This window comes from Rhineura floridana, chromosome 7, assembly GCF_030035675.1.
Source record: "Rhineura floridana isolate rRhiFlo1 chromosome 7, rRhiFlo1.hap2, whole genome shotgun sequence".
In the NCBI taxonomy this organism is placed as follows: domain Eukaryota; kingdom Metazoa; phylum Chordata; class Lepidosauria; order Squamata; family Rhineuridae; genus Rhineura; species Rhineura floridana.
This window is the reverse complement of record NC_084486.1, coordinates 143103603-143129561: the sequence shown is the minus strand read 5'-3', so window position 1 is coordinate 143129561 and position 25959 is coordinate 143103603. Positions and strand designations below refer to the sequence as shown.

Below are 25959 nucleotides of genomic sequence, written 5' to 3'. Positions count from 1 at the left end.
GAGAAGGAGGGAGAAGGAGAAGTGAAGGAAGAAGAAGGAGAATAAAAGCTCCACAGTGGTTTTGTCTCATGAATAAAAATGGGGTAATTACAAAACAAATGGCGACGAGCTTTACAAACAACCCACAGTAACATCTGCTGCTTCTACTTCAATCCACTCAGTCTCGGTTTCTGCTGCTGCTTCCTACTCACCACAGTGGTAGGCCTCCAGCGGGATCTCTGAAGTTTGGGCAAATACTGCTGCTTCCAGGTACTTCAGTTCTTGTGCCAGAGCATTTTCCTTTGCTGCAGCTTCTCCTCACTATGTATCCTGTACCACCTTTCTTCCTGCCTACCCCAGGGGACCCTCCGCTTCCCTGGAAACAGGGGAAGGCCTACTTTTGCAATTATCTTCTTACCATCCAGACTACAGATATAACCCCTGCAAAACAGAAGGCCTTACTGCTTCATTGTTTAGGTCCAGAGGGCCAGAGAATCTACACTCATCTACCCTCCCCTACTCAAGTAGCTCAGGATGTAAATCCTTATGAACTAGCTCTCCAAACCTTGGATGATCACTTTAATCCTCCTTTAAATGTAATTGCTGAAAGGTATAAATTTTATTCAAGGATTCAATTGCCAGGAGAGCCAATAGATCAATTTGTCACTGCATTACGTGCACTGAGTGCTACTTGTGAGTTTGGCAACATGGCTGAAGAAACGATTAGAGACCAAATTGTCATGAAAACCTCTTCTTCCAAACTTCAAGAAAAATTCTTAATGGAAAGGAAGCTTACTTTGACTACTGCAGTTGAAATAGCTAGAAGGGTTGAGAATGCCATTCACTATGCTAAATCACTCTCTTCAACTCCAAATACTTCTCAGGCTCCTCAAACCACGGAGGTGCAAGCTGTTCAAGACAATATTTCCAAGAACAAGACTTTCACTTCCGTTCTGTCTTGCAAGGCGCATGTACAGGGCAAACAAAGTTATGTTTGCTACAGATGTGGGGATCCAAACCATAAAGCTGATTTTCAAAGGTGCCCTGCCCAAAAGGTGACTTGCAATAAATGCCACAAGAAAGGACATTTTGCCAAAGTATGCAAGTCTGCTATACCAGTTGTGGCAGAAGTGTACTCTGAGGGTGAAGGTGATGCACAGCCTCAGGACAGTATTTTAAGTGTGACAATAAATGGACATGAACTAAGAATGTTAGCTGACTCCGGATCACCTTATCCTATAATTCCTGCTCAGCTATACCAGGTATTATTTTCCAAGCCAGGCTTTACTTTGGAAGCTCCAGATATAAACCCAGGGGGTTATGGAGGATCTCCTATTGTCATCAATGGATATTTCCTAGCTACTTTGAACTACAAGGGTCGCACTGCAGAATGTAAAGTGTATGTTGCAAAGAAAGGAGTCTCCATAATAGGATGGAATTATCAACAAGAACTTCACATGATTTTGGATCCCAATAGCAATGATCCTGTATTACAAATGAACAATGAGCCATATACAGACATGATCACTCAATTTTCAGATGTTTTCTCTGACTCTCCAGGTGTTGCCAAGCATTTCAAACATAAAATTCAACTGAAAGCTAATGCAGTCCCTGTACAACATAAAGTGAGGAAAGTCCCCATAGCATTGCAGCAAACACTAAAAGAAGAGATATTGAAGTTATGTAAAACTGACATCATAGAGCCTGTTGACTCATCTGAATGGGTTTCTCCCATTGTCTTGATACGGAAACAGAATGGATCTCTTCGCATGTGCATAGATCTGAGAGATGTAAACTCCAACATTGTAGCAGATTGTCATCCCTTACCCAATATCAACGAGATGTTGCTTACCTTGAAGGAGGCTTCAGTGTTTACAACTTTGGATATGTCTTCAGCATATCATCAGGATTCCTTTGGTTACAAGTTCTCGTAAATACACAGCATTCATAACTCCAGAAGGACTGTTTCAATTCAAAAGAATGCCATTTGGATTAGTCTCAGCAGCCTCGGTTTTTCAAAGAATGATGCATGCAATATTTGGCAATATGTCAGGTGTCACATATTTTCAAGATGATATTTTAATATATGGAAAAACAGTTGCAGAACATGATGCTATTTTGAGAGTTGTTTTGGGAAAACTTCGACAACATGGTCTTACGGTCAATCCACAAAAGTGCCAATTCTGTACTAACTCAGTGACATATTTAGGACACACAATATCTCAGAAGGGTATACAACCTAAGTTGGACTTAGTGGAAGCTATAAAAGAAGCACCAGAACCCAAGAATAAAGACATGCTTCGGTCCTTCCTAGGCCTTTGTGAGTATTACTCCAAGTTTGTGAAACAATTTGCCATGAAAGTTGCTCCTTTACGTCTTCTCTTAAAAAAGGATACAGCCTTTCAATGGGATGAAATTTGCAGGGGCAGTTTTCGGGAAATCAAAATGGCTATATCAGAGTGTCCTGCACTTCCTTCCTTTGATACTGGCAAAAAAACAATTCTCACCACTGATGCTTCTGAGTATGGTTTAGGTTCAGTCTTAAGCCAGTTAAAAAATGGAAGAGAAGTTACAATTGCATTTGCTTCCAGGGCACTTACTGAATCAGAAAAAAAGTTTTCGGTCATAGAAAAAGAAGCTCTGGCATGTTTTTGGGCTGTACGGCACTTCTGGACATATTTGTGGGGTAGGAAGTTTATATTGCGTTCGGATCATAAACCATTATCTGCTTTGTTCACCACTCAAGGTTCTGGCCGAGCAACACCAAGAATTGCTAAGTGGATTGCTAAACTGATGGACTTTGATTTCCAAATGGAATATTTGCCAGGTGACCGGAATACCACTGCTGATTGCTTATCACGTCTCCCAATCCCAAACCGAAAGGACAATGTGATTGTTGATGATGACGATGGAGAAATAGTTATTGCACAAATAACCTCATCTACCCAAGGTGCAATCACTCCTTCTGAATGGAGGACATCCATAAGTGATGACCCGACACTTACTGATCTCGAAGCTTATATAGTGAATGGATTGCCATGTGTGCAAAGGACACCTGAACATCTTCTTTCGTATAGGCAAGTAGCCAGTGAATTATATCTCATTGATGATTGGATTATGAGAACAGACCGGCTGGTTGTCCCAACATCATTACAAACAAAATTGATTAACTTAGCCCATGAAGGTCACCTGGGTATGAGTTTGACTAAAAGACAACTCAGACAAAATTTTTGGTGGCCAGGAATGGACAAACAAGTTGAGGAAAGCATTCGGCATTGCATGGTTTGTGCTGCAAGTGATAAATCCCAGAAGGTCTTTTGTACTCCATTAACTCCAGTAGAATATCCCGCCAGTCCATGGGAGAAATTGGCATTGGATATAATGGGTCCTTATGACGATCAACCTGTCTATCAACGATTTGTTATAGTAATGGTTGACTATTATTCTAAGTGGCCGGAACTTTCATTTTCTGATAAAGTGACCACAGACAAAGTGATTCAATTCATGGCATCTATTTTTGCTAGGGAAGGTCTTCCTAAAGAAATAGTGACTGATAATGGGCAGCAGTTGACCTCTGATGACATGGAACAATATTTCTGCAATAATGGCATAAATCATAAAACTGTTTCCTTGTATCATCCACGGGGAAATGGGTTAGTGGAAAGAATGAATGCACTAGTGAAGGAGAGTTTGCAATTAGCCAGTTTCCAACAACGACCATGGAAGGAAGCAATTTGGGAAATTCTGTTTGCTTACAGAACTACTCCTCATTCTACTACAGGAGCATCACCTTTTGAATTGCTGAGAGGACGCAGAGCTAACACTAAACTTACAAAATGGAAAGACATCTTGGGTTCCTTTCTTCAATCCAAATCTACAGATGAGGAGATTAGCAATCGAGTGAGGGAAAAGCAACATAAATACAAAGTGTATGTAGATAAAAAGAAGGGTGCCAAACCTCCTACCTTTCAAAGAGGAGATTTAGTTCGAGTGCAACTGCCCTATAGGGTTAGGAAAGGACAATCCAAATATTCGGAACCCAAACAAATTAAAGAGATTATAGGACATTCTGTAATATTGAACGATGGCAAGAAATGGAATATGTCAAGATTGTCCAAAGTATACATGCAAAAAAAAGTAGATGAGGAGTTTGATTTTTACTCTGATGTGGACCTATCCGATGAAACAGAGAGAAGATCTGAGAATCTGTCAGGTCAAGCAGATCAATTGTCTGGTCTTGATCCCAATACAGGTCTCAGGAAAAGTTGCAGAGATAGAAGACCACCAAAAAGATTTCAAGACTTTGTTACCCAGTTTTCAGCAGGCAGCTTACATAATGTTGGTTAATATAAAAAGGGAAGATGTGTTGTATTCTGTGAATAATAAGTTTGAGTCATAAAATTGGTCTGAACAGGGCCCTGTAGAAAGGGGGCGGAGGGAGAAGGAGGAGGAGGGAGAAGGAGAAGTGAAGGAAGAAGGAGAATAAAAGCTCTTCAAGACTCCACAGTGGTTTTGTCTCATGAATAAAAATGGGGTAATTACAAAACACGTGCTTCTTTATTTGTGGGCCCTTTTGTTTGAGCCAACTGCACCAGAGGCCATGCATCTTTACCAGCCCACGCCCCAAAATATCTACCCTTTGTGGCATTTGGGCAAAACCTGTCATTTCCACCAACTTGCACGTTGTTTTGCTTTGGCCTTCCTTTCTCTGCTCTATTAATCATTCATTTTCTGTTTGCATTTCTTAGCCGTATGTCAAGGCTATTGCTTTAGTTATGCAGATGCTGCATCAATATAAAAAATGTGTCTTCTTCAGCACCCACCTGCGTGTGTGTGTCTCTGGAAGGAAAGTTGGATGCAAACTCAGCAGAGTGTCCGGAAAGGGTGAGGTGGAGAAGTCAGTCTCTAGTGCCGCCCAAATGGAGCTGCTGGTAGCTGCTGTGTTTATGACGGTGCTGCTCGGCTCTCATGGCCAAAGCCAAACTTCTGTGGTTTCTGCAGACTGTAATGATGTAGAAATAGAAGAGGATGCAGGGCTGACCCTTGACTTGATCAATAAACACCGCAGGGACGGCTACATTTTTGCTCTATTCCGTGTTGCCGATGCTCACGTTCAGCATGCGGTAGGTACCCAGTGGCATCACTAGCGGGAGTGTGGGGGAGTGTGGACCTCTGGTGCACGTCCTCCCAGGGCCATGGACAGGGGCAGCTGGTCTTGTGCATGCGCAAGCGTGCGCGCGCCCGGCATTCCATGCTGATGGTGGAAGGCCCGTCCAGGCTTCATCGCCAGCGAGCAGGCATCTGCTTTTGGCACGCACCAGACCGGGTGCCGGGGGGCAGCGGCTGTTGACGTGTGTGCGTTGTTGCGTGAAACAGCATACGTTACGTTGGAGTTAAGTTGCTCAAGAAACTTCTCAGATGCATTAGATCAGGTTAAGAGTCTTTTATTAAGACATTATGGCTTAAGGCTTTAAGAGTAAATACATGTAGAGTTTCTTCACACACCCCTTCTGGTACCTCTCTCTCCAAAGGTAAACACAGAAGACAACCTCTCAGTTCAGAGGCAATACACAGAAGACTCAGCTTAACACAGATAGCTGCTAGAACTTTTCCCAGTTTATCGCGATGGCTACCATAGCAACGGCCTTGGCAGTCCGTTCCCAGACTGGGCAAAGACATAACTCCCCCTAGTTACAGTTTTTCAGACTTGATGGAAAACAAACTCAGTGACAGTGCGGTTCAATGGTCAACAGCGGCATCACTAGTGGGAGTGCGGGGGGGGTGCCGCTCTGGGTGTCACCCCCCTCATGGTGTCCCCGGGTGCGATCCGCACCCCCTGCACCCCGGTAGTGATGCCCCTGTAAGTACCACAGTTCTGGCCGGCTCATTCTCTAACTTGTCTTTTAGGTATATAGGAAGCTGCATTTTACCAAGTCAGACCATTGGTCTGTCTCGTTTAGGAACATCTACACTGACTGCCAGGGGCTTTCCAAGTTGGGTTCCCTCACAGCCTGAGCAGGAGGAGATGGGGATTGAACCTAGGACCCTCTGTAGGCAAAGCATATGCTCCACCACTGAGCTACAACCCTGTAGTTCAGGGACAAAATCAGGAAGCTTAGGAGGCTGCCTTTATGCCAAGTCAGATCCTTGATCCATCTAGCTCAGTATTGTCTACTCTGACTGGCAGCAGCTCTCCAGGGTTTCAGACCAGGGACGTTCCTAGTTGTACCTGGAGCCTTGAATCTTGGACTTTCTGCATGCAAAACAGATGTTCTCCCGCTGAACCACAGTTCTTCCTCAAGCTACAACCCTCTCCTTTCATGGTGTCATGTACCATAGGAAACTGCCTTATTCTGGTCTATGCTGACTGACAGCAACTCTCCAGGATTCCAGAGAATCATAGAATATAGCATTGGAAGGGGCCTACAAGGCCATCAAGTCCAACCCCCTGCTCAATGCAGGAATCCAAATCAAAGCATTCCCAACAGATGGCTGTCCAGCTGCCTCTTGAATGCCTCCAGTGTCAGAGGCACTCTAGGTAATTGGTTCCATTGTCATATGGCTCTGACAGTTAGGAAGTTTTTTCTGATGTTCAATTGAAATCTGGCTTCCTGCAACTTGAGCCCATTATTCCGTGTCCTGCACTCCGGGACGATCGAGAAGAGATCCCGGCCCTCCTCTATGTGACAACCTTTCATGTACTTGAAGAGTGCTATCATATCTCCCCTCAGTCTTCTCTTCTCCAGGCCAAACATGAGATTACAGAGACGGAATCTTTCCCAGCCCTGCCTGGAAACACCGGGGATTGAATCTAGGCCCTTCTGCAAGCAGATCAGACCGTCTAGCACTGAACTATGGCCCCTTCCCTTCAGGTTCCATAAACTGGCATCCACACTCAACGAGGCCTCTGGATTGGACCGCTTCAATAGAGCTGAGCTGATTTTTCCTATGCAGAGATCTAGTCTAATTTCCAAAGTGCTGTTTACAGAATACAAGGGTGTAACCACAAAAACAATCAATCAATCGGCACCTTTGTTCAGTACAAACCAGCTAATTTTCTGGCAGCAGGTTTCTAGTGGGTATGTGCCCTTAATGCTTATGATAAATTTCAGAGGAATAATTTTAAATTGGCAGCCTGCTAAATTAAATCCTTCTACCCCATTTCCCATATGAAATCCCTATGTCTAACTAACAGCATCTGTAACTAGGGAAGTTGAGGTGGGGAAATTGCCAATCACGTGTCAGACATTCTCTGCAGTGGGGTTACGCCTGTCAAGCCAGCCATCCCAAAGGGGTCCTTAGAACCACATTGTTTTCATTATTTTGGGGCAAAGTTAAAAACCTTTCAATTCTCTTGTGCTTTTTAGGTAATTTTAATTTCTGTGCTGCCCTTCTGTTTCCATTTCTTTTTACTTTTTATTGCCTGGGTTTGATCATCTATCTATCTGTTTGTTAAATTTATATCCCATCCTTCCTCCCACAGATGGCCAGCATATCGATCCATATAGCTATATGCTAATTCACTAATAGGCAAAAAAAAACACCTTATGGTTTAAGGACATACCTATAAACAGATATTTCTATCAAACTTTAAAAAACAGGGAAATTGAGCAGCTATAGTGAATGCACCGGGGGAGCAGGAGACCTGACCTCCTCTCTGAGATATTGTAATGCCCTACAAAGTTGTCAAAATGCAAACACAACTTGGGTTGGTCTTTCACAGTCCAATCCACTTCCTATATAGCTTGGAAGAATGTGGTAACATGTGCCTCTGAGCATATGGTGAGTGGTGGCAACATCTGCCATCTCCAAAGATGGAAGATTACATTTTTGTATGTTTGTTGGTGTTCTTCTTACTTTGCTTCTTTCCTGTGTTACTACTGTTTCTACAGAGAATCTAACCTGGAAAATTATATTTCTTTCATTATTCATCTTAGAAATCTGTGTCAAATTTATTTTTATTAATTTCAAAGCCTTTTAATTGGTCATTGTCATATGATGGTGCAGACAGCCTTTTGTGTTTCAAATTGGAGGTTATGTTCTATTTCTATTTTGGATGCATTAACAGTTGAATGTGAAACTGCAGTTTGATGTAAAATCTGACTGATTACGGTAAGCTGCTACTTAAACAATGACTCGTCTAGCTGTTGGAAGAAACAAACTTGCCCTGGCCAAGATGCATGTGTTCACCCTGCTATGCTTAAACCACTCCACTTAAAGAGAGGTGGGCATGGTCAATTAAAAACATAGAGCACACATAGAATTTTGCTAGAATATATTTCACCTCCCACCGTTTTATCTTGTGCAAACTGAGACACTCCTCATGTCCACTAGAAACTATTCTGCAAATAGTCACTGCCATTATTCCACAATTTTTTGGAGTTTTTTTAGTGTTAGAAAGTGTTGCTGTACTTCACATAGGGCTTATCCACATGGAGCAGGATAATCCACCGTTTCCATATCCAGTTTGTCAGCTGATAGTCCTCACTTTTCGCCTTTTTGTTCGCTGTTTCCCAATGAAAAAAAAGTCCAATGAAATTCCCAATTTCAAACAGCAAATCGCATTTTTGCCGGTATTGGAAGGAGCGGATTTAACCCGCAGAAATGAGTGACACCACGCAACGTCATTTGGACAACCAAAAAATAATAAGCACACATAGCGTGCATGTCACACATTTTGCAGTCGTCTGGATGAGCCCATATTCACAGAAAAAGAAAAAAAATGATTTACTATAGAAAACTTCACTAATATTGCAATTCAAATCAAACATATTTAAAGTGACCATCTGAACTATATCAACTGTCTTAATATTGTTGCTTCCTCCCTGCTAAAACAAGATCAGCACAGCACATGTCTTCATTCTGTTATTTGGGCTGATTGCAGTGCTGCCACCACTCACCATATGCTCAGAGGCACATGTTACCAAATTCTTTCAAGCTACACAGCAAGTGGATTGGACTGTGAAAGACCAACCCAAATTGTGTTTGCATTTTACAAATTTGTAGGGCAGTACAATATCTCAGAGAGGAGGTCAGGTCTCCTGCTCCCCCGGTGCATTCACTATAGCTGCCCAATTTCCCTGCTTTTTAAAGTTTGATAGAAATATCTGTGGGCTATAGATATGTTCTGAAACCGCAAGGGTTTTTTTTTGCCTATTAATGAATTTCTCTGCTTTTTAATCCAGGAGGTAAGAAATGGGATCCTGTGCAAGTTTGCTGAGAATGGATTGATAATAATAATAATAATAAACTTTATTTCTACCCCGCCCTTTTTCCAATAGGACTCAGAGCGGCTTACAACTAAAAAGAACACCATTAAAACATACAGAAATATACAATTAAAATAGAATTAAACTATGATCATTTGCATACTTATTGAGTTCAGTGGGATTTATTCCCCTGCATCCAGGATAGGTGAAATTGACCATGGGGAGGGAGGGAGGACTGGAGTGGGCAGGGGAGGAGGAGGAAGGAAGAGGGGATGAAGAGATAGGAGAGGAGAAGGAGGGGAAAGGCAGGTCTGATCATTTGCATGCTTACTGAGTTCAATGGGATTTACTCCTGTGCAGTCATGGTTAGGATAGGTAAAACTGACCATGGGGGGAGGGGGGAGGGGAGCGGGGAGGGGAAAAGAGGGGATTGGAAGGGGAGGGGAGGGACAAAGGATGGGGGAGGGGAGGGGAAAGAGGGAGGGGATAGGAGGGAGGGGGAGGGCAGGCTTGCTCATTTGCATCCTTTTTGATTTCAATGGGATTTGCTCCTGTGCAATCATGCTTAAGATAGGTGAAACTGACCTGGAGGAGGGCAGGAAGGGGAGGGGGAGGGAGGAAGGGGGAGGGGAGGAGATTGGATAGGTGGACACTGGGCAGAGGGGAAGCTACTTTCCTTTCCAAAAGGAAATCATTGTGAACAATATCATTGTTTTTCAGTGTTTCCCCCACCTTTTTATTCTGCAGCAGGCACATGTAGTCTCCCACCCAAATTTAAACCAAAGCTGTCACTGGCTACATCCACACCAGACCTTTATTCCACTTTAGTCAGTCACGGCTTCCCCCAAAGAATCCTGGGAAGTGTAGTTAGTGAAGGGTGCTGAGAATTGCTAGGAGGTGCCCTGTTCCCCTCACGGAGCTTCAATCAGAGCGGCTGACTGTTAAACCACTCCAGCCACTGGACCTCTGTCAGGGGAACAGAAGTCTGCTCTCAGAATCCTTCAAAAACTACACTATTCTTTGGGGGAATCCATGACTGTCTCAAGTGAAATAAAGGTCTGGTGTGGGTGTGGCTCCCTGATTAGCCAAGCCAAGCAGCTGTGAGTCTGGCTTTTAGAACACTGACAGTTGGTTCTTACTGAGCATGCCCCAGCTTATCATTCACTCCAATGCTAAATTTCTTAAATTAATTAAAAATCAGGCAGGCATTTTTTTTAACTTTTGAACTGCAGAAGATGACGGTCAGAGTATAGGGCAAGGTCAGTAATAGGAGGACAGGTACTCTGTGAACATGGCTGATTTTTAATTAATTCCAACAAATTATGAGAACACTGACAGAAATAAGTCCAACAGGGGTTTGTTTTTTTCCTCTCTTTTTATTTATTTATTTATTTATTTTGTATCCCGCCCTTCCTCCCAGCAGGAGCTCAGGGCGGCAAACAAAGCACTAAAACACTTTAAAACATCATAAGAACAGAACTTAAAATACATTAAAACAAAACAGCATTAAAAACATTTAAAAAACTTTTTAAAAGGGTTTAAAGCATATTAAACAATTCTGACACAGATGCAGACTGGGATAGGTCTCAACTTAAAAGGCTTTTTTGAAATGCCCTCAGGGCTAGAAGTGAATGCTCTTTTTACCCTTTGAACTCTCAATTCTCCCTGACTTTTTTGTGTATCACCGTGAAAATTTAGAGGGGTATTAAGCAAGTGTTTCTGAGTTCAGGACTATAAGTTTTGTAAGGTTTTGTTTTGAAATGACATTATGGGAAGCATCAGAATGGCATGGGGGATATTTTCAATTTAACACTGCAGAATGTGAAAAATCTGTGCTGGCTGTAGTATACAGCCACTCCTGTGGCTGTATAACACTGTAAACCATGCCTTTAAAGGGCATGACTTCCCCCAAAGAATCCCAGGAACTGTCGTTTGCCCCTCACAGAGCTACAATTCCTAGCACCTTCAACAGACACCAACATTTCATGGCCAGTGAGCATGCTTAGTTGGCACTGGGCTGGTTCTAGGATTTTGGGGTGTGGATGAGGTGAGGACACACTGGTGCCTGTGACGCCCTTCCCTGGCTCTCCCTGTCAGGTTCCTACCTGCTCGTGGTTACTGCCTGTCACTAGGCACCACCAGGGACTCCACCAGTCCGGACTGTCCTTTTTTATGGTTTCTCTCCCCGCTCTAGCACAGATCTCAACAGATCCCCCTGCTAGGCAGCACCACCAGTCACGTCCTATAACCAGTATTTCCAGAGACTCTGCCTGAGTCTCTCTATCAGGTTACCTCTGTGACTGAGTGCTCAAGCTGTCCCACTCCCTTTGTATCAATGCAGATAATTCTGGTTTGCTCTGAATACTTGTGGTGTTATATTCTCCCCTTCACCGCTGCCACCATTTGTTACAGTTTCCCTTCAGCCTTGGTCATTACCTTACCCTCCCTTCTGGTCTGTGAAACCCCAGCCAAGGATCAGGCCTTTGGTAAACCAAATATATTTATTAAATAACAAAGATAACAAGATTTCTTCATAAAGGCACTTAAGCATATGGTTACATCTATTCCTGAGGTACTGGTCTTAGTATTAATCCAAACTCCACACTCTCCACCCAATCTCCTCTCAAAAACCCACCAAAACAACCCACTTCACGCTCACCGTCCACCCAGATTTAACTGTCATCCTTCCATTTATACTGTCAGCCATTCTCAACACTCAGCCAATCACCCAGCATTCTACTGCCCATTCACTCCCCCCTCCACTTTCATTCCACTTACCATGTATCTCCTATACAAACAGCACTTACCATATATACACTAATACAGGAACATCACAGTGCCCAATCCCAGCTATGGTAAAATCTTGGATTTCTCCATTGATTTCCATGGGCAGCATTCACTTCCAGCCCTGAGGGCATTTCAAAAAAGCTTTCCCATGTGAATAGCGTATCAGACTTACCCAGGGACTTTGCCCTCTGCAAGTCTGCCTTCCCTGCCTCTTGAGGACATCATTTGCTTATTTACTTACTACATTTATATCCCACCTTTCCTCCCAGGAGCTCAAAATGGTGTACCTGGTTCTCTCCCTCCTCATGTTATCCTTACAACAACCCTGTGAGGTAGGTTAGTCTGAGAGAGAGTGACAGGCCCAAAGTCACCCACTGTGCTTCATGGCTGAGTGAGGATTTCAACTCTGGTCTCCCAGATCTTAGTCCAACACTCTAACCACCACACCATCATGGAAAGGGGGAAACCAGCCCAGCCTCATCCATCAGCTGGTGAACGAGTGGCTGCAGGGAGCCCACTTTCCCCCTCCCTGCCACAAAGAGCACTTGGCTCCAGCTGCCAGTTGCCAGGATCTACAAGACAGAAGTGAAGCACATTCTGGCCATGTCCTTCCTTCAAAATTCGCACTTGTTTGAATTTTGCAATGCAGTTCTCCAACCAATGTTTTAAAAATGCATATAATTTATAATGCATATAAGTAATATATTAGTGAAAATAACATGCATTAAATTATGAGAAATTACTTGCAAAAATGTGTACGTTATTCAAAACTGCATACAAAGAAGGAGTTTATTAGGAGAAATTCACACTAAAATTCTGAAGAATTTTCATGAGGATTTTTTTAAAAAAAGAAAAATCACAAATTGCTACAGTACACCACTTAGAGTCTAAGGCTGCAGTACAATGCACACTTACCTGGGATTAAACCCCATTGAACCCAATGGAGTTTACTTCTGACTAGACATGTATTGGATTGCAGCCTAAGTGGTGTTAAATAGTTTATAAATTTTTGAAATAAATAAAACAAAATAAAATTTTAATCTATGCAAAAGGAGAATGAAAAAGATGGTGGGAGATTTTTGAAGGACCATGACGGTACAATGAGAGTGAAAGTCACCCCTAGTAGAACTCTTGTATCTATGCAGCTATTAAAGGCACTCAGGTTCTAAGAGCTGGCAATCATATGTCAGACGGGCTTCCTAGCCATTTTCTCTCTCTTAAAATTTCACTTTCCTCCTGTTCCTGTACGGCCTACTTTGCCTTTCTTTGTCTCTCAGGTTCCCTGAACCTTCGGAACAGCATCCCAGACAACTAGCCGGTATCATCATCACACAATTCCTCCTTCTTTAGGGCCTGCATAAGGCTTTAAACCCAGCCAAACTGACAACTATCCCTTTTCACAGAAGCTGGGCTGTCTGAAGGTTTTGTTTCTGACTGTTTCTTCTTTGAGCAGTTTAGTTGGAAATTATTTATTTATTTATTTAATTACATTTCTAGACCGCCCTATAGCAGAAAGCTCTCAGGGCGGTGTACAACAAATAAAATCACAATTAAAATATGAGCAAGTGTGGAAAAAATATATATATATAGTACAATTATAAAACATTAATAAAATTGCCATTGAGATTTATAAATTAAGATCATATTAAGTTTAGAATATTAAATTTAAAATATTTAAAAATTTACAAAATTTAAAAAGCCTGGGCGAAAAGGTAAGTTTTTACCTGGCGCCGAAAAGATAACAGAGAAGGCGCCAGGCGTATCTCGTCTGGGAGGGCATTCCATAGTTCGGGGGCCAATGTTTGTGCACTTTCCATAACACCAGCGTATCTTAAGCAATTGGTGACAGAGGTTGCATTGCTGCCTGCACAATTTACAAAGCAGTTATTCTCTAATCTGATGTTTTCCCCCACCTTCTCACTTATGGAAGAGCTGGATTTAGGGGGAAAGTCAGAGTATAGAAGAACTTGGGTTCTGCAAGTTGATAATTAATGCTACTGTCTTAAAATTCATCATAGGAAGCTGCCTTAGATCCAGTAGCATAGTGGCAAATTCAGAAGTGCAGGGTCCCTTCATGATAGTCACACCACACCTCCTCACAGCCATTCCCCCTTCTAAGATTATGCAATAAAATTCGCTTTCTTACTTTGTTTGGAGTACTTCCCCTTAGTGATGCATTGCAAAGATCAATGGAGATCTCCATGTATTGCATTTCAGCTAGATCTACGATTTTCTGTGCATGTACCTGGGCATATCTACTAAGGTACTGTAAGGTTAGGAACTTCCTTTGCTGAGTTTACCTTCTTGATTGTCATACTAAGGGGAGTATGTTAGCTACTGAAAAGAGGTTCCTCAGTGACTGAGTTGCCTGCTTTCACTCTGGCTCCAATCAAAGGAAAGTACATTGAAAATATAAGGACCCTGCTGAGACCCTGCTCCCAAAAAAGTAAGGGGTCTACTTAGATCATCTCAGATTATTTGTCCATTTGAGCTAGTATTCTGTACTCTGACTGGCAGCAGCTCTCCAGATTCACCTGCCAAGATCACCTGGTACATGAGTTTCCTTTTAAACAGGAGATGCCATCGATTAAATCCAGGACATTCTGAATGTAAAGCATGTTTTCTGTCACTGAGATATGATCCCTCCCATTAATAAAATTTAAGGTTTAGTTTTTGCAAAATTATCCCTCAATATTAATGTTGAATGTATCCCTCAATTCTTAAACTCTGTTGGCTTTTATCTATATTTTGTTTTATCTATAAGTGTGTTGATGTTATTGATATTTTCTTTTGAATGTTTTATACCATTTTATTTCAACCTCTTAGAGAGTTATTTGTTTCTTTTTTGATTAAGTGGTCTATACATCTTATTAATTAATTAAAGAAAGAAATCTTAAGTTCCTTAAGCAGCATTTGAACATTTTAGACATTTCAAAACATTCCAAAGTGAATTCTGGATTTTTGTCAAATTTTGGACATTTGCAAAAAAAAAAAAAAGATGTTCTAGCAAACAGTTCTTAATTTCTCAGAAACTTCTGGATTGCACAGCACTGAGAAAAAGGAGTGAGTGCTGGAGATGGTGCTCCATCACCTAAAATATCTTCTACAGCAGATGTGGGGAACCTGGGCCCTCCAGATATGCCCTGTCCATTGGCCATGCTTGCTCAGGGTGATGGGAGTTGTAGTTCAGCAACATCTGGAGGGCCAAAGACTCCCCACACGATTGAAACACGATTGAATTTGTTGTATTTTCCTTCTTGTCAGGGAAATGCATCCATTGTCTACTTAACTCTGGATGTCCTGGAAACAGAATGCTCCGTATTATCCAGAAGAAAATGGTCGTCTTGCGAACACAGGCAGTTCTATCCCTATACGGCAAGTAGCATCATCTCCTTCTCTTCCAGTTGCAGAAACCGCTGAGATGGATAGCAATGCTTTTGTAACTAAAAGGACATGGTAACAGTCAGAGCTGACAACGCACTTCTCTGGTTTCTTTTGGAAAGCATGGTTGCTCACATCAGAGCCTTCAACTGATCTCTGTTCTATTGTCTTCTCCAGGACTTTGGGCAATGTAAAGCTGTTCTGTACATAAACCGCGTTTTCAAGAAAGGCGGACTGTATGGATACAACTGCACTGTGAGCCCAGGTATTTGTGTCTCAGAAAGGAAGTGGCTGCTAACTCAAAAAGGAGAATCACTCACTGCATAGGAACAGAGGACGATGCCTTCTGCTGAGTCAGACTATTGGTTCATCTGCGCCACTATTCTTCAACCTTGGGTTCCCAGATGTTGTTGAACTACAACTCCCATCATCCTTGGCCATTGGCTAAGCTGGCTGGGCATGATGGGAGTTACAATCCAACAACATTTAGGGACCCAGCTTTGAAGAACAGTGGTCTACGCCAAGGGTCACACGGCTTCACGGGCAACCTTTGCAGTGGGCAAGCCAATGGTGGTGGTGGGGTCCCAGAGGAAGTGGGTGGAGGAATAGATGCAATTCTTACCTTTGTGCAGTAGGTTACATTCCAGCCACACAAAAGCCAGAGGTTTACACGCACACACCACTCCAACCTCCACCCAGGCAAGGCAGAGGCACTATCACAGTTCAAGGGCACATTCCAGCCAGGCAAAAGCACTTGAGGAGGGTGTATAGCAGTGAGGGGGGTGGCCTTGGAAGAGTCCTGAGGGACAGATAGAGAAGCCTGGAGGGCCACTCACTTGCTCTAAACTGACTGGTGGGGGTTCTCCAGAATTTCAGACGGGGTCCCTCCCAACCCTCCCTGGAAATGAACCTGGGAACTTCTGCATGCAGGCAGATGCTCTGTCACTCAGCTACGGCCTTTCAGTGCCATCAGATGTATGATCTCTCCCAGACTGATCCCAAGGGAGACCATTTCTGCCAGTTGTCAGCAGATGCTGGCTTCGACTGTGTTGATTTGGTGAGGTTTCTAGTGTCAGAAGACCCCTTCCCAGAATAACTTTTCTGGTTTTAAATAACTTAAAAAAAAAAAAAAGAATGAAGCACTGACTTACCTTTTAAATGTATAACAATGCACAATTTAAAAAACAAACAGGCAGTTAATCCACCAAAAGCATGGGGTAAGAGGTACAGCTGGAGAGATTTGGATACAGATGGAGCAAAAGTGGGTTCATCCCAAGGGATGAAAGCATGATGCTGTTACATGAGACATGCTATAAATCAACGACTTCACCCTGTACATCAATTATAAACCAGGGCATTGGCATTACAATGTTGATCACTGTTCACTTTTCACAGTTCCACCCGAATTATACGAGTGCAGGAGGTGTCCGGTGAGAACAACAGTCGTACAAGACGTTGAAGGGTACACAAAAGAAGCCAACAGGATCTTGGAGAGATACAATCAGGAGAGCAACCAGACACACTATTTCAAAGTGGAGGAAATCCAAAAGGTTTTTAGTGCGGTGTGTATCAATCTGCCAAAACTCAACTTGTGGGATGCTCAAGCAGATCAAAATGATTTTTGAGGACCTCCTTTGGGGCCACAGAGTGTCTGTCTCCCCATTAGCATCTTATCAGAGGTGTGTAGGAATCACTCCAGTGACCTGCAGATGGGCCTCATCTAACACGGTTGCCATGATATACTTAAACTCCAATCCCATGGGTTGTCCATGTGTTATGAGTCCAGATATCACGAGGATCTTCCAAACCAGCACTGTGCCTCTGCGCCAACAGACGCCAGAAGCGATAGTGACAATGCAAATAGAGGGTGCAGATAGCCCAACCCACCAGGCCTCCCCTTGTCCCCCACCCCACTCGCCCTACACCATACATAGGAGCGTGCCTTGCTCCAGGAGGGGGAAGCAGTTTCCCTTCAAGAGAAAGTGCCTCTCCCTTATGGCACCGCTCTTTGAAGCTGCCCTGCATGGCTCCTTCCCTCCTCTGACAAAGGAGCAGTGTGGGGAGGCTTGCAAAGCATAGGGCTGACAATGCCCCTTGTGCTGTGGGAACCTCACAGAAGGGATTTTGTCCAGTAGGTAGGACAAGCCACCTGTCAATCAAATTGAGCCTTCAGTGTTATCAGCCCAGCTCTCTGGAACGCTTGGGTGGCAGAGATTCATCTGGTGCCTTCCGTTTTAACCTTGAATCACATGCTGAAAACCTTTCTGTTCCACCAGGCTTATGGAGGCAATTAAGGAGATGTCATTTTGCAGTAGTTGTATTACTGTATTTTTAAATGGTTTTTACTGTCTGCTTTTTATTTGTTGTATTTATTTATTTTATTTTATTTATTTATTTGTTTGTTTGTTTGTTTGTTTATTCATTGATTGATTGATTGATTGATTGATTGCAGTTGTATACCGCCCCATAGCTGAAGCTCTCTGGACGGTTTACAACAATTAAAACATTAAAAACAAATATACAAATTTAAAAACACTTTTTTCAAAACAATTTAAAATGCTAAAATGCCTGGGAGAAGAAGAAAGTCTTAACCTCTCTGATGTTTTTTGAAATGAAATAGCAGTATACAAATATATTTATAAATAAATCAAAGTGCTGTCATAATGATGCTATGTGATTGACGCACCGGTTGCCCCACCCCACCCCCAAAGTTAGCCCATGGATCTAGCCCTTGGAGCCAAAAAGGTTCCCTACATTTGACTGACATTTCTGCATATTATCAGGATGTTGTTAAAGGCCCACCATGACTGATAAGTTCACACTCAGAGTTCATTGGGGAAACCATGCCAATTCACCTGGTTTCAATTTGCCATGTAGTTATCCATTGCCCAGTACAAACAGCAAGGTGGGCCCTGGCATTTTAAATTGGTTCTCACATGGTCTGTCCCCTGCAGGTAGCTGACCGTACAGTGTACATTGTTGAATTTACCATAAAAGAAACCTCATGTCCAAGATCCACTCTTGCAAAAAACATATCGGCATGTGAATTTCTCCCAGACAGATATGCGGTAAGTGAAGAGTTAAAGTGGTCTGTTGCAGCCTTCATATGTTCTGGACTACAATTCCCATCAGTCCTGTCCTACAGGTTGTGAGCTAACTAACCCTGCTCTAGAAGTTAACTCTTGAGCAGCCACACGCTCCTGCCCACTCATATCTCATCATCACCCATCCAGGCAAGAGGCATCATTAGACTTCAAGGATGCATTTTAGCCAGGCAAAAGAACTTGAGGAGGACATTGAGCAGGATTGTGAGGGGTGTGACCTGATGAGGGGTCTGGCTTGGGGAAAGGGTATGGCCTAGTGAGTGTCTCAAGGGCTGGATAGAGAGGACTTGAGGGCCACGTTCAGTCCTGGGCTGAAGTTCCCCATGCAATGGCTGACAGCTCCTTGTCAGAAGGACAGTGGCATCTGCTCCAGTTTTAGTCCGAACTTACAAGGAGCTGTAGGAATAGTTTCAGCACCGTGGACAGCTTGTTGGAAGTTCAGGCGAAAACCAGGAACAGACTCCACTGCCTCACCCACACGGAGTCACCACTGTCCCCGCCCCTGGTTTAAACACATAAATACATACTTTAAATTATTTTCTCTCAAACTACACTTTCTTTCACAATGCAATTAATATGCATTTTGATACCTTTTTTTTTACCTCCCTCCCTTGTCAGAGGCAGTCGGGGTAATGGATGGTCTTCCGATCCTGTGGGTTCAGATCCTCAGTCAATGCACTCTCAACAAGCCATTTCCTCCCCCTGCATTTGTGTGGCTTTGGGGAGCAAACCCCCTTCTCTGCCTGCGGACCTTCTCATGTAGAGGGACATCTGCAATGCCATATGGGCCCTGGGATGCCCTCTTAAAGACACTAGGATTGCACCTTTAGAAACAAAATGTAGGATTTTCTGTGTTGTTATCAATGGCTATGTTGTGCCTCCACTGCCGGAGGCAGTATGCCCATTCCTGGGAATCACTACTGGGGAGAGTTGCTGATGTGCTCTGACCTTGCTTTTGGGCTTCCCAGAGGCATCTGGCTGATGGCTGTGAGAACAGGATGCTGGATTGATGGGCCATTGGCCTGATCCAGCAAAACTCTTCTTATGTTTCTAAGCTTAGTTGAACTATGGAATTTGCTCTTAAAAGATGTAGTGTTGGCTGTCAGCTTAGATGGCTTTAAAAAGGGGCTAGACAAAGTTATGGAGGATAAGGCTATCAATGTGTTCTAGCCATGATGGCAATGTTCTCCCTCCACTGTTGGAGAAGTATGCCTCTGAATACGAGTTGCTGGGAGTCCCAAGAGGGGATACCACTATTGTACTCAGGTCCTGCTTACAGGCTTCCCAGAGGCATCTGGTTGGCCACTGTGAGACCAGGATGCTGCATTAGATGGACCATTGGCCTGATCTGTCAGGGATCTTCTGTTGTTCTTACTGCATGTTGCTGCCTCTCCTAGAAAAAGTATTGCGGCACCCAATGCAGGTCTGTTCAATGCAGGAGCACAGATACACACTGGTGTTTTCTTCTTCTCCACAGCACATGGGATTCTGCACTGGAAGAGTCGTTAAAGAAGACCCCAGTGGGGTTGAAATACAGTCCTGTGAAATCTATGACATTCAAGTAAGTGAATAATTATTTTTTTCCTATCGTTGAAGTGCTTGGGCTTCCTTATGGAAGGTACCTGCATTTTAGGCAGTGACACTAGCCCAGGCAGCATAGATATAAGCAAAATATGAAGTGTTCTTTTCAGTTTCCAAAGTAGTTTGCCATGTGGCATGACAGTAGATGCTCCAAGAGTATACTGCACCACCGCTGCCGCTTGAACTCTTGAAATAATGGGAAACAAGCCACAAGATATAGGCAAACCCATCTCATGTCGGTAACCCTTGGGCTGGTGTCCAGTGCCGTGTTCAACATCAAGTTGCAGGGGTGGGAAACCTTTCTTCAGCCCAAGAGCTGCATTCCCTTCTGGGCAACTTTCCAAAGGACAAATGCCAGTGGTGGGTGGGGCCAAAGGCAAACATGGGCAGAGCAACTGATGTGAATGTTACACATCTCCTTGTCGGTGGGGCAGTGGAATCCGCTCCGGGGTTTAGTCCAACCTTTCAAGGACCTGTCCAAGGTGTTTTCTTGTACAGTTTCTTGAAAGTTCAGACTAAAACCCGGAGCGCATTCCACTGCCCCACTTTCCTGACATACAAACACCTGAGATATGGCCAAACAACAGTTTTTATTCAAGTTCACAAACAAGAGGTTAGTAACATAGGCCACAAAGTCAACTCCAAGTTCAACACTGGGCACCTCCTCCCATGGTCTAGATTTGCTAATGAAATTCATCTACGGCCTTTGGTTTTGCAGTTGGTTCCAGGATGCCATCAGTGCAATATAATCTAATCCAGCAGGCAGAGGCAGAAAATTTGGGTGCATTGCAAATACTTCTGCTAAGAAGCGGCAATAGCAAATTTGTATTCCAAGCAGCAAGTGGCAGGAAAGGGGAAGTGCAAGACACTAAAAGGGTTCACGAACTTCTCCCAGCAGTGATTTCAAACAAATGAGTTCTTCCAGCCAAGAAGAGTTAAAACACAGACTCTCTATTACAACAAACAGATTTCAAGCATACAAAACAGCAATAGCTCAACTCTTGCCACAACAGCAAGAAAAGGGAAAGAAAAAAAAGATCCTTTTCTGAGTGGCTGGAAAAGAGGCACAAGTGTCCCAAACACTAATTTTCTGGCTAATATAGTACAACAGTTACAATTAAGCATATGTTGCAGCTCTGCCAAACATGCAAATCAGGCTCCTTCACAGTGATGCATCTTGGGTTTACTTACAATAAGAGTGTACTACCAGCCTCCACCACTTGGTGGCAACTGTTTTTCTTTATAGCTTTGCACATTTATTACGTCAGAGCCATCCAGCTATAAACAAAGCACAGCAACTAATATGTTTGTTACAGAGCTTGGAAAAGTTACTTTTTTGAACTACAACTCCCATCAGCCCAATCCAGTGGCCATGCTGGCTGGGGCTGATGGGAGTTGTAGTTTAAAAAAGTAACACTGTATTGCAATTATGGCAGGGGAGCCTCCATTTCTGCTTGGCTAAGGTGGTTCCTAGCTTCTCTGCCGGAAGGGAACGTTTTCTGACAAGGAGGCTGAAAGATAGTTGAAGAGTAAGCGGGCGGGGGGGCTGGGATTTATTTAAATAGAACAGGTGAATGAGAAACAGGCTTGAGGAAAAGTATTGTTTATTATTTATTAAATTTACATCTCACCCTCCCTCCCAAAGAAACCCATCTAAAAACAGTCAACGATAAACAGTTAAAAACAACTCCATATATAAATATAAAAACAATTCCAACACATACGCAGACCTCCACTTAAAAGGCTTATTGAAAGAGGAAGGCCTTCAGGGGGTGGCAAAAAGACAGCAGAGATGGCACCTGTCTAATATTTTAAGGGGAGGGAATTCCAAAGGGTAGGTGCCACCACACTAAAGGCCCAATTCCTTTATTGTGCTGAACAGACTTCCTGATAAGATGGTATCTGCAGGAGGGCCTCTTCTGCAGAACACAGTGAAAAGAGCAGATGGGACAGATGATTAAGGCAAAAAGTGAAAGAGAAGACTTTAAAGAAACTTCACATGACTTACGGCAGCGGTGGCTAACCTGTGGCCCTCCAGAAGTTGTTGGTCTTCAGCTCCCATCAGCCCTAGCCAGCACAGACAATGGTTGGGGTCAGGGATGATGGGAGAGGTAAAGACCAGAGTTATGCCTCACGGGCACTGACACAGAGAGAACATATGGGGGAGGTCTACTTCAAGCCAACTCTTCATGGTGAAGTGTAAGGGTAGACCACAGTCCAAGCATTGCAAAGTATTACCAAATCCATTTGCATGACAGAAAATGGTACTATGACGATGAGTCCTCTGTGAAGGGCTTGTATCTAATTCCTATTTTTCTTTTGTTTCCAACTCTCACGTGTGTTCCATGCATACTTGGATGGTGGCTGTGTTCCTTTGATTTGCTCATGGAAAGTATGGCTGGCCTCCCTTCCTCCACCTCGATTCAGGAGAGCACTATCATCGTTGGAACGAGTCTGGGCAAGGATGCAGATATCCACCTAATGGTCCACCACACTGGCATCGTCACCCTCATCGCCGCCACTACCACCACCATTATCCTCATCATCCTCATCGGCACCACCATCACCACCGTGGCTGTAGACATCAACATGGGCATAGGCATGGGCGTAGATGTCCACCACTTCCTCACCATGGTCCTGCATGGCCCACAGGCCACCACAATTCCTCTGAACAATACCCTGACTTTCCCCCTCCTCCTGGACCTTATTACCCTCCTCCACCCCCTGGTGGCCCACACCATCTTCCTCCGAGTAAATATCCCCCACCTCCTGCTGGCCCTCCTCCACCCCCTCCTCCTCATAGGCCTCATGGTAATTTTCCTCCCCCTCCTAAATGGCCCCATGATCGTCCCCCACCTCCTAAATGGCCCCATGATCTTCCCCCACCTCCTAAATGGCCCCATGATCTTCCCCCACCTCCTAAATGGCCCCATGATCTTCCCCCACCTCCTGGCCGCTGGCACGGCCACCGCCATGACTGCAGGTATAATGACACCTCAGCTGAAAGAAGTGGAGGTGGGTCCTCTGAAGAGCACAATTCATTCAGAGACCACCATTCTTTCCATAACGGCGATGTTGGTTCAATCTATTACATTCCAGTTGTGAGTCAACATGATGTTCTCCAGGCTCCTGGTGCACACTTCTTTGGTGGAGCAAAGAGTCCACATGGAAGACACCATGAGACCACTTTGCCTGGCATAGGCATGAGTGAGAAGCCAGTACCGCAACCGTTTCCAGAAGTTCCTTCAGAATCAAAATTATGCCCAGGGAAGCCGAAACACGATCGCCCAGACTTTTTGTCTTTATATCCACACTGAAACACATTCCTCTTAAGTGAAAATGTTTGTAATTGCATAAATATGTAGCTCCATGGGCCAGCGGCATCACTAGCGGGAGTGTGGGGGAGTGCGGACCTCCGGCGCGCGCCCTCCCAGGGGCATGGACAGGGGTGGCTGGTGTTTCTCTCTTGCGTACGCGCACTCACCACATGCTCCAGGCTGATGGTGGAAGGCCCGTCCAGGCTTCACCACCAGTGAGTGGGCACCTGCTTTCGGCACACACCGGACCGGGTGCCAGGGGGGCCTTGGCGAGCCCCCAAATCTTGTGCTGAGCACGCACGTGCGTGTGAGGCCAGCCACCCCCGTCCATGCCCCTGGAAGGGCGTGTGCTGGAGGGGCACCCAGCTGGAGAAGCAGGCCTGGGAACACTGGCGCGCCTCCCTCACCCCGCCGATGCTGCTCCAGGTATCACCCGCCCGCCTGCGTGCCTCCGAGGAGGAGTTGGCTGCTCTGACCAACCCAGAGCGCTTCTCGGCTCCTTTGCCGGGCAACGGCGCGGGGCGGGGCGGCTCTGGGTGTCACCCCCCTCATGGTGTCACCTGGGTGCAATGCGCACCCCCTGCATCCCGGTAGTGACGCCCCTGCCATGGGCCTCAGTCACATGAACTGAACCTCAGAAAAATAAAACATCTATATGCACAAAATACTACAGGTTGTTGTTTGTTTGCTTTGGGAAGGGAGGAGCATTCAGGGAAAGCATATTCCTCGGGTATGTCTGAACCACAAATCCTCTGTTTGGTTTGGTTAATCCTATCTTGTCTCTATCAGAACCAAGTTGGGCTGGACTGGGGCTGACAGTACCCAAATCTAATTCTGGAGGATATATTCTCCACATTGGGATCCCCAAGATCAGTGGCTGGAAGCTGGGGGCTTGAGCAGAATCTTACAGGGCAGCAGACAGTGCTCTGTTGACTAGAACCACATTCACATCATACATTTAGTCCACTATTATTCCACTTTAAACAGTCATGGCTTCCCCCAAAGAATCCTGGGAAGTGTACTTTGTTAAGGGTACTGAGAGTTGTTAAGAAACCCTTATTCCCCTCATAGAGCTACACATCCCAAAGTTCCCTGGGAAGAGGGACTGACTGTTAAACCACTCCAGCAATTGGAGCTCTATGAGAAGAATAGGAGCCTCTTAACAGTTTTCAGCACCCTGCACAAACTACACTTCCCAAAAATCTTTGGGGGAAGCTATGACTGTTTAAAGTGGAATAATAGTGAAATAAACAGAGCTTGGAAAAGTTACTTTTTTGAACTACAACTCCCATCAGCCCCAGCCAGCATGGCCACTGGATTGGGCTGATGGGCGTTGTAGTTCAAAAAAGTAACTTTTCCAAGCTCTGGAAATAAATGTATGGTGTGAATGTGGCCTAGGCCAGACTTCTCTCAATCCAGAGGTTTCATAGTGCTTGCAGATCAGAAGGGCCAATGCTTGGTACATAGACTGTCAGACCATTGGTCCATCTGGCTCAGGGTTCACTACACGCGGGTTAGCCAATATGATGCCCTCCAGATGTTTTGGACTATAACTCCATTAACTCCAGCCAGCATAGCCAATGTTCAGGGATGATGGGAGTTGTAGTCCACAACTTTAGACAGGGAGTTGTTTTAGCCCTTCCTGAAGTTGTTGAGGATTGAACCTGGGAATTTGCATGCAGAGCGTGTGCTCTACCACTGAACTACAGCCCAATATTGTACACACCCTTTCCATTCTGTGTCTGAAAAGAGCTTTCAAGGGGCCTGAACATACACATTGGATAGGTTCCACCTTGGACAACAGGATTCCTAATTAAAGCTTCCTGTGCTTGCAAACATCAGCATCATAGAGATAAAAATTAACATCAGTGTTGGATGCATCTCATTGGTTGGTTAAGACTTTGTTTATAATCTGAGGGACCCCAATATGTGACTAGTAGATAGTGGGGGGTCAAACAGATCATCAATTTACAGTCAAAAAATTAAACATGCAATGAGATGTATTTGATAACAATTGTTATTTTTATGTAATTGTAGTAAGAACTGGATTGAGGGAAAATTAACTGGATGGGATTTCAATGGAATAATTAATCTTAATTAATCGACAGAATAGGTACTTATAGTAACTACATTTGAACTTTACATTTTAAAAAGGAGCAAACGTTTACAGGGGGCCCCTCAGCCACCCCTCCACTCCCCTTCCATGATCCGTGGCTCCCCCATGTCCCCCCACGTCTCCCCACTTACCGGTCTGCTGTCTTTTACCATTGCCCTTAATGAAGATGGCGGCCGCGGTTTCCCTAAGGTACTGAAGCCCCTGCTGCCATCTTAGTTGATGGCAGAGATGTGCATCCATAGCATGCACGTGTGCCATCAACAAAGATGGTGGCGGAGGCGTCATCCCCTTAGGGAAACCGTGGCCGCCATCTTGGTTAATGGCAATAGTAAAAGACAGGAGACAGGCAGGTGGGGGGCTGCGCGCACGCATGAACGCAAACGCGAATGCGTACACATGCCGGGGCCCAGGACAAGCTGATGCCCAAGGGCCCCGGCATTCCTGGAGCTGGCCCTGGAAAAAGCCATGCCAATCACAGCTGTGAC

The 25959-nt window shown here is 44.4% G+C and overlaps 1 protein-coding gene across 1 annotated transcript; it reads left to right on the top strand.

Moving 5' to 3' along the window:
- The first annotated feature begins 4779 nt into the window (after nucleotides 1–4779).
- On the top strand, nucleotides 4780–24025 carry HRG (histidine rich glycoprotein). The gene is made up of 7 exons (XM_061637419.1): nucleotides 4780–5102; nucleotides 15240–15350; nucleotides 15534–15621; nucleotides 16752–16918; nucleotides 18311–18424; nucleotides 19938–20021; nucleotides 22435–24025. The coding sequence occupies exons 1-7, from the start codon at nucleotides 4899–4901 to the stop codon at nucleotides 23356–23358; spliced, it is 1692 nt and encodes a 563-aa protein (XP_061493403.1). The 5' UTR covers nucleotides 4780–4898; the 3' UTR covers nucleotides 23359–24025.
- The last annotated feature ends 1934 nt before the right edge of the window (nucleotides 24026–25959 follow it).

Bases quoted from the DNA above. Each gene is read 5' to 3' on its own strand.
- HRG (XM_061637419.1), top strand. From the start codon at position 4,899: ATGGAGCTGCTGGTAGCTGCTGTGTTTATGACGGTGCTGCTCGGCTCT. The intron at 15,622-16,751 runs GTATTTGTGTCT...CACTTTTCACAG, and splicing joins CAACTGCACTGTGAGCCCAG to TTCCACCCGAATTATACGAG. The intron at 16,919-18,310 runs GTGTGTATCAAT...TGTCCCCTGCAG, and splicing joins TCCAAAAGGTTTTTAGTGCG to GTAGCTGACCGTACAGTGTA.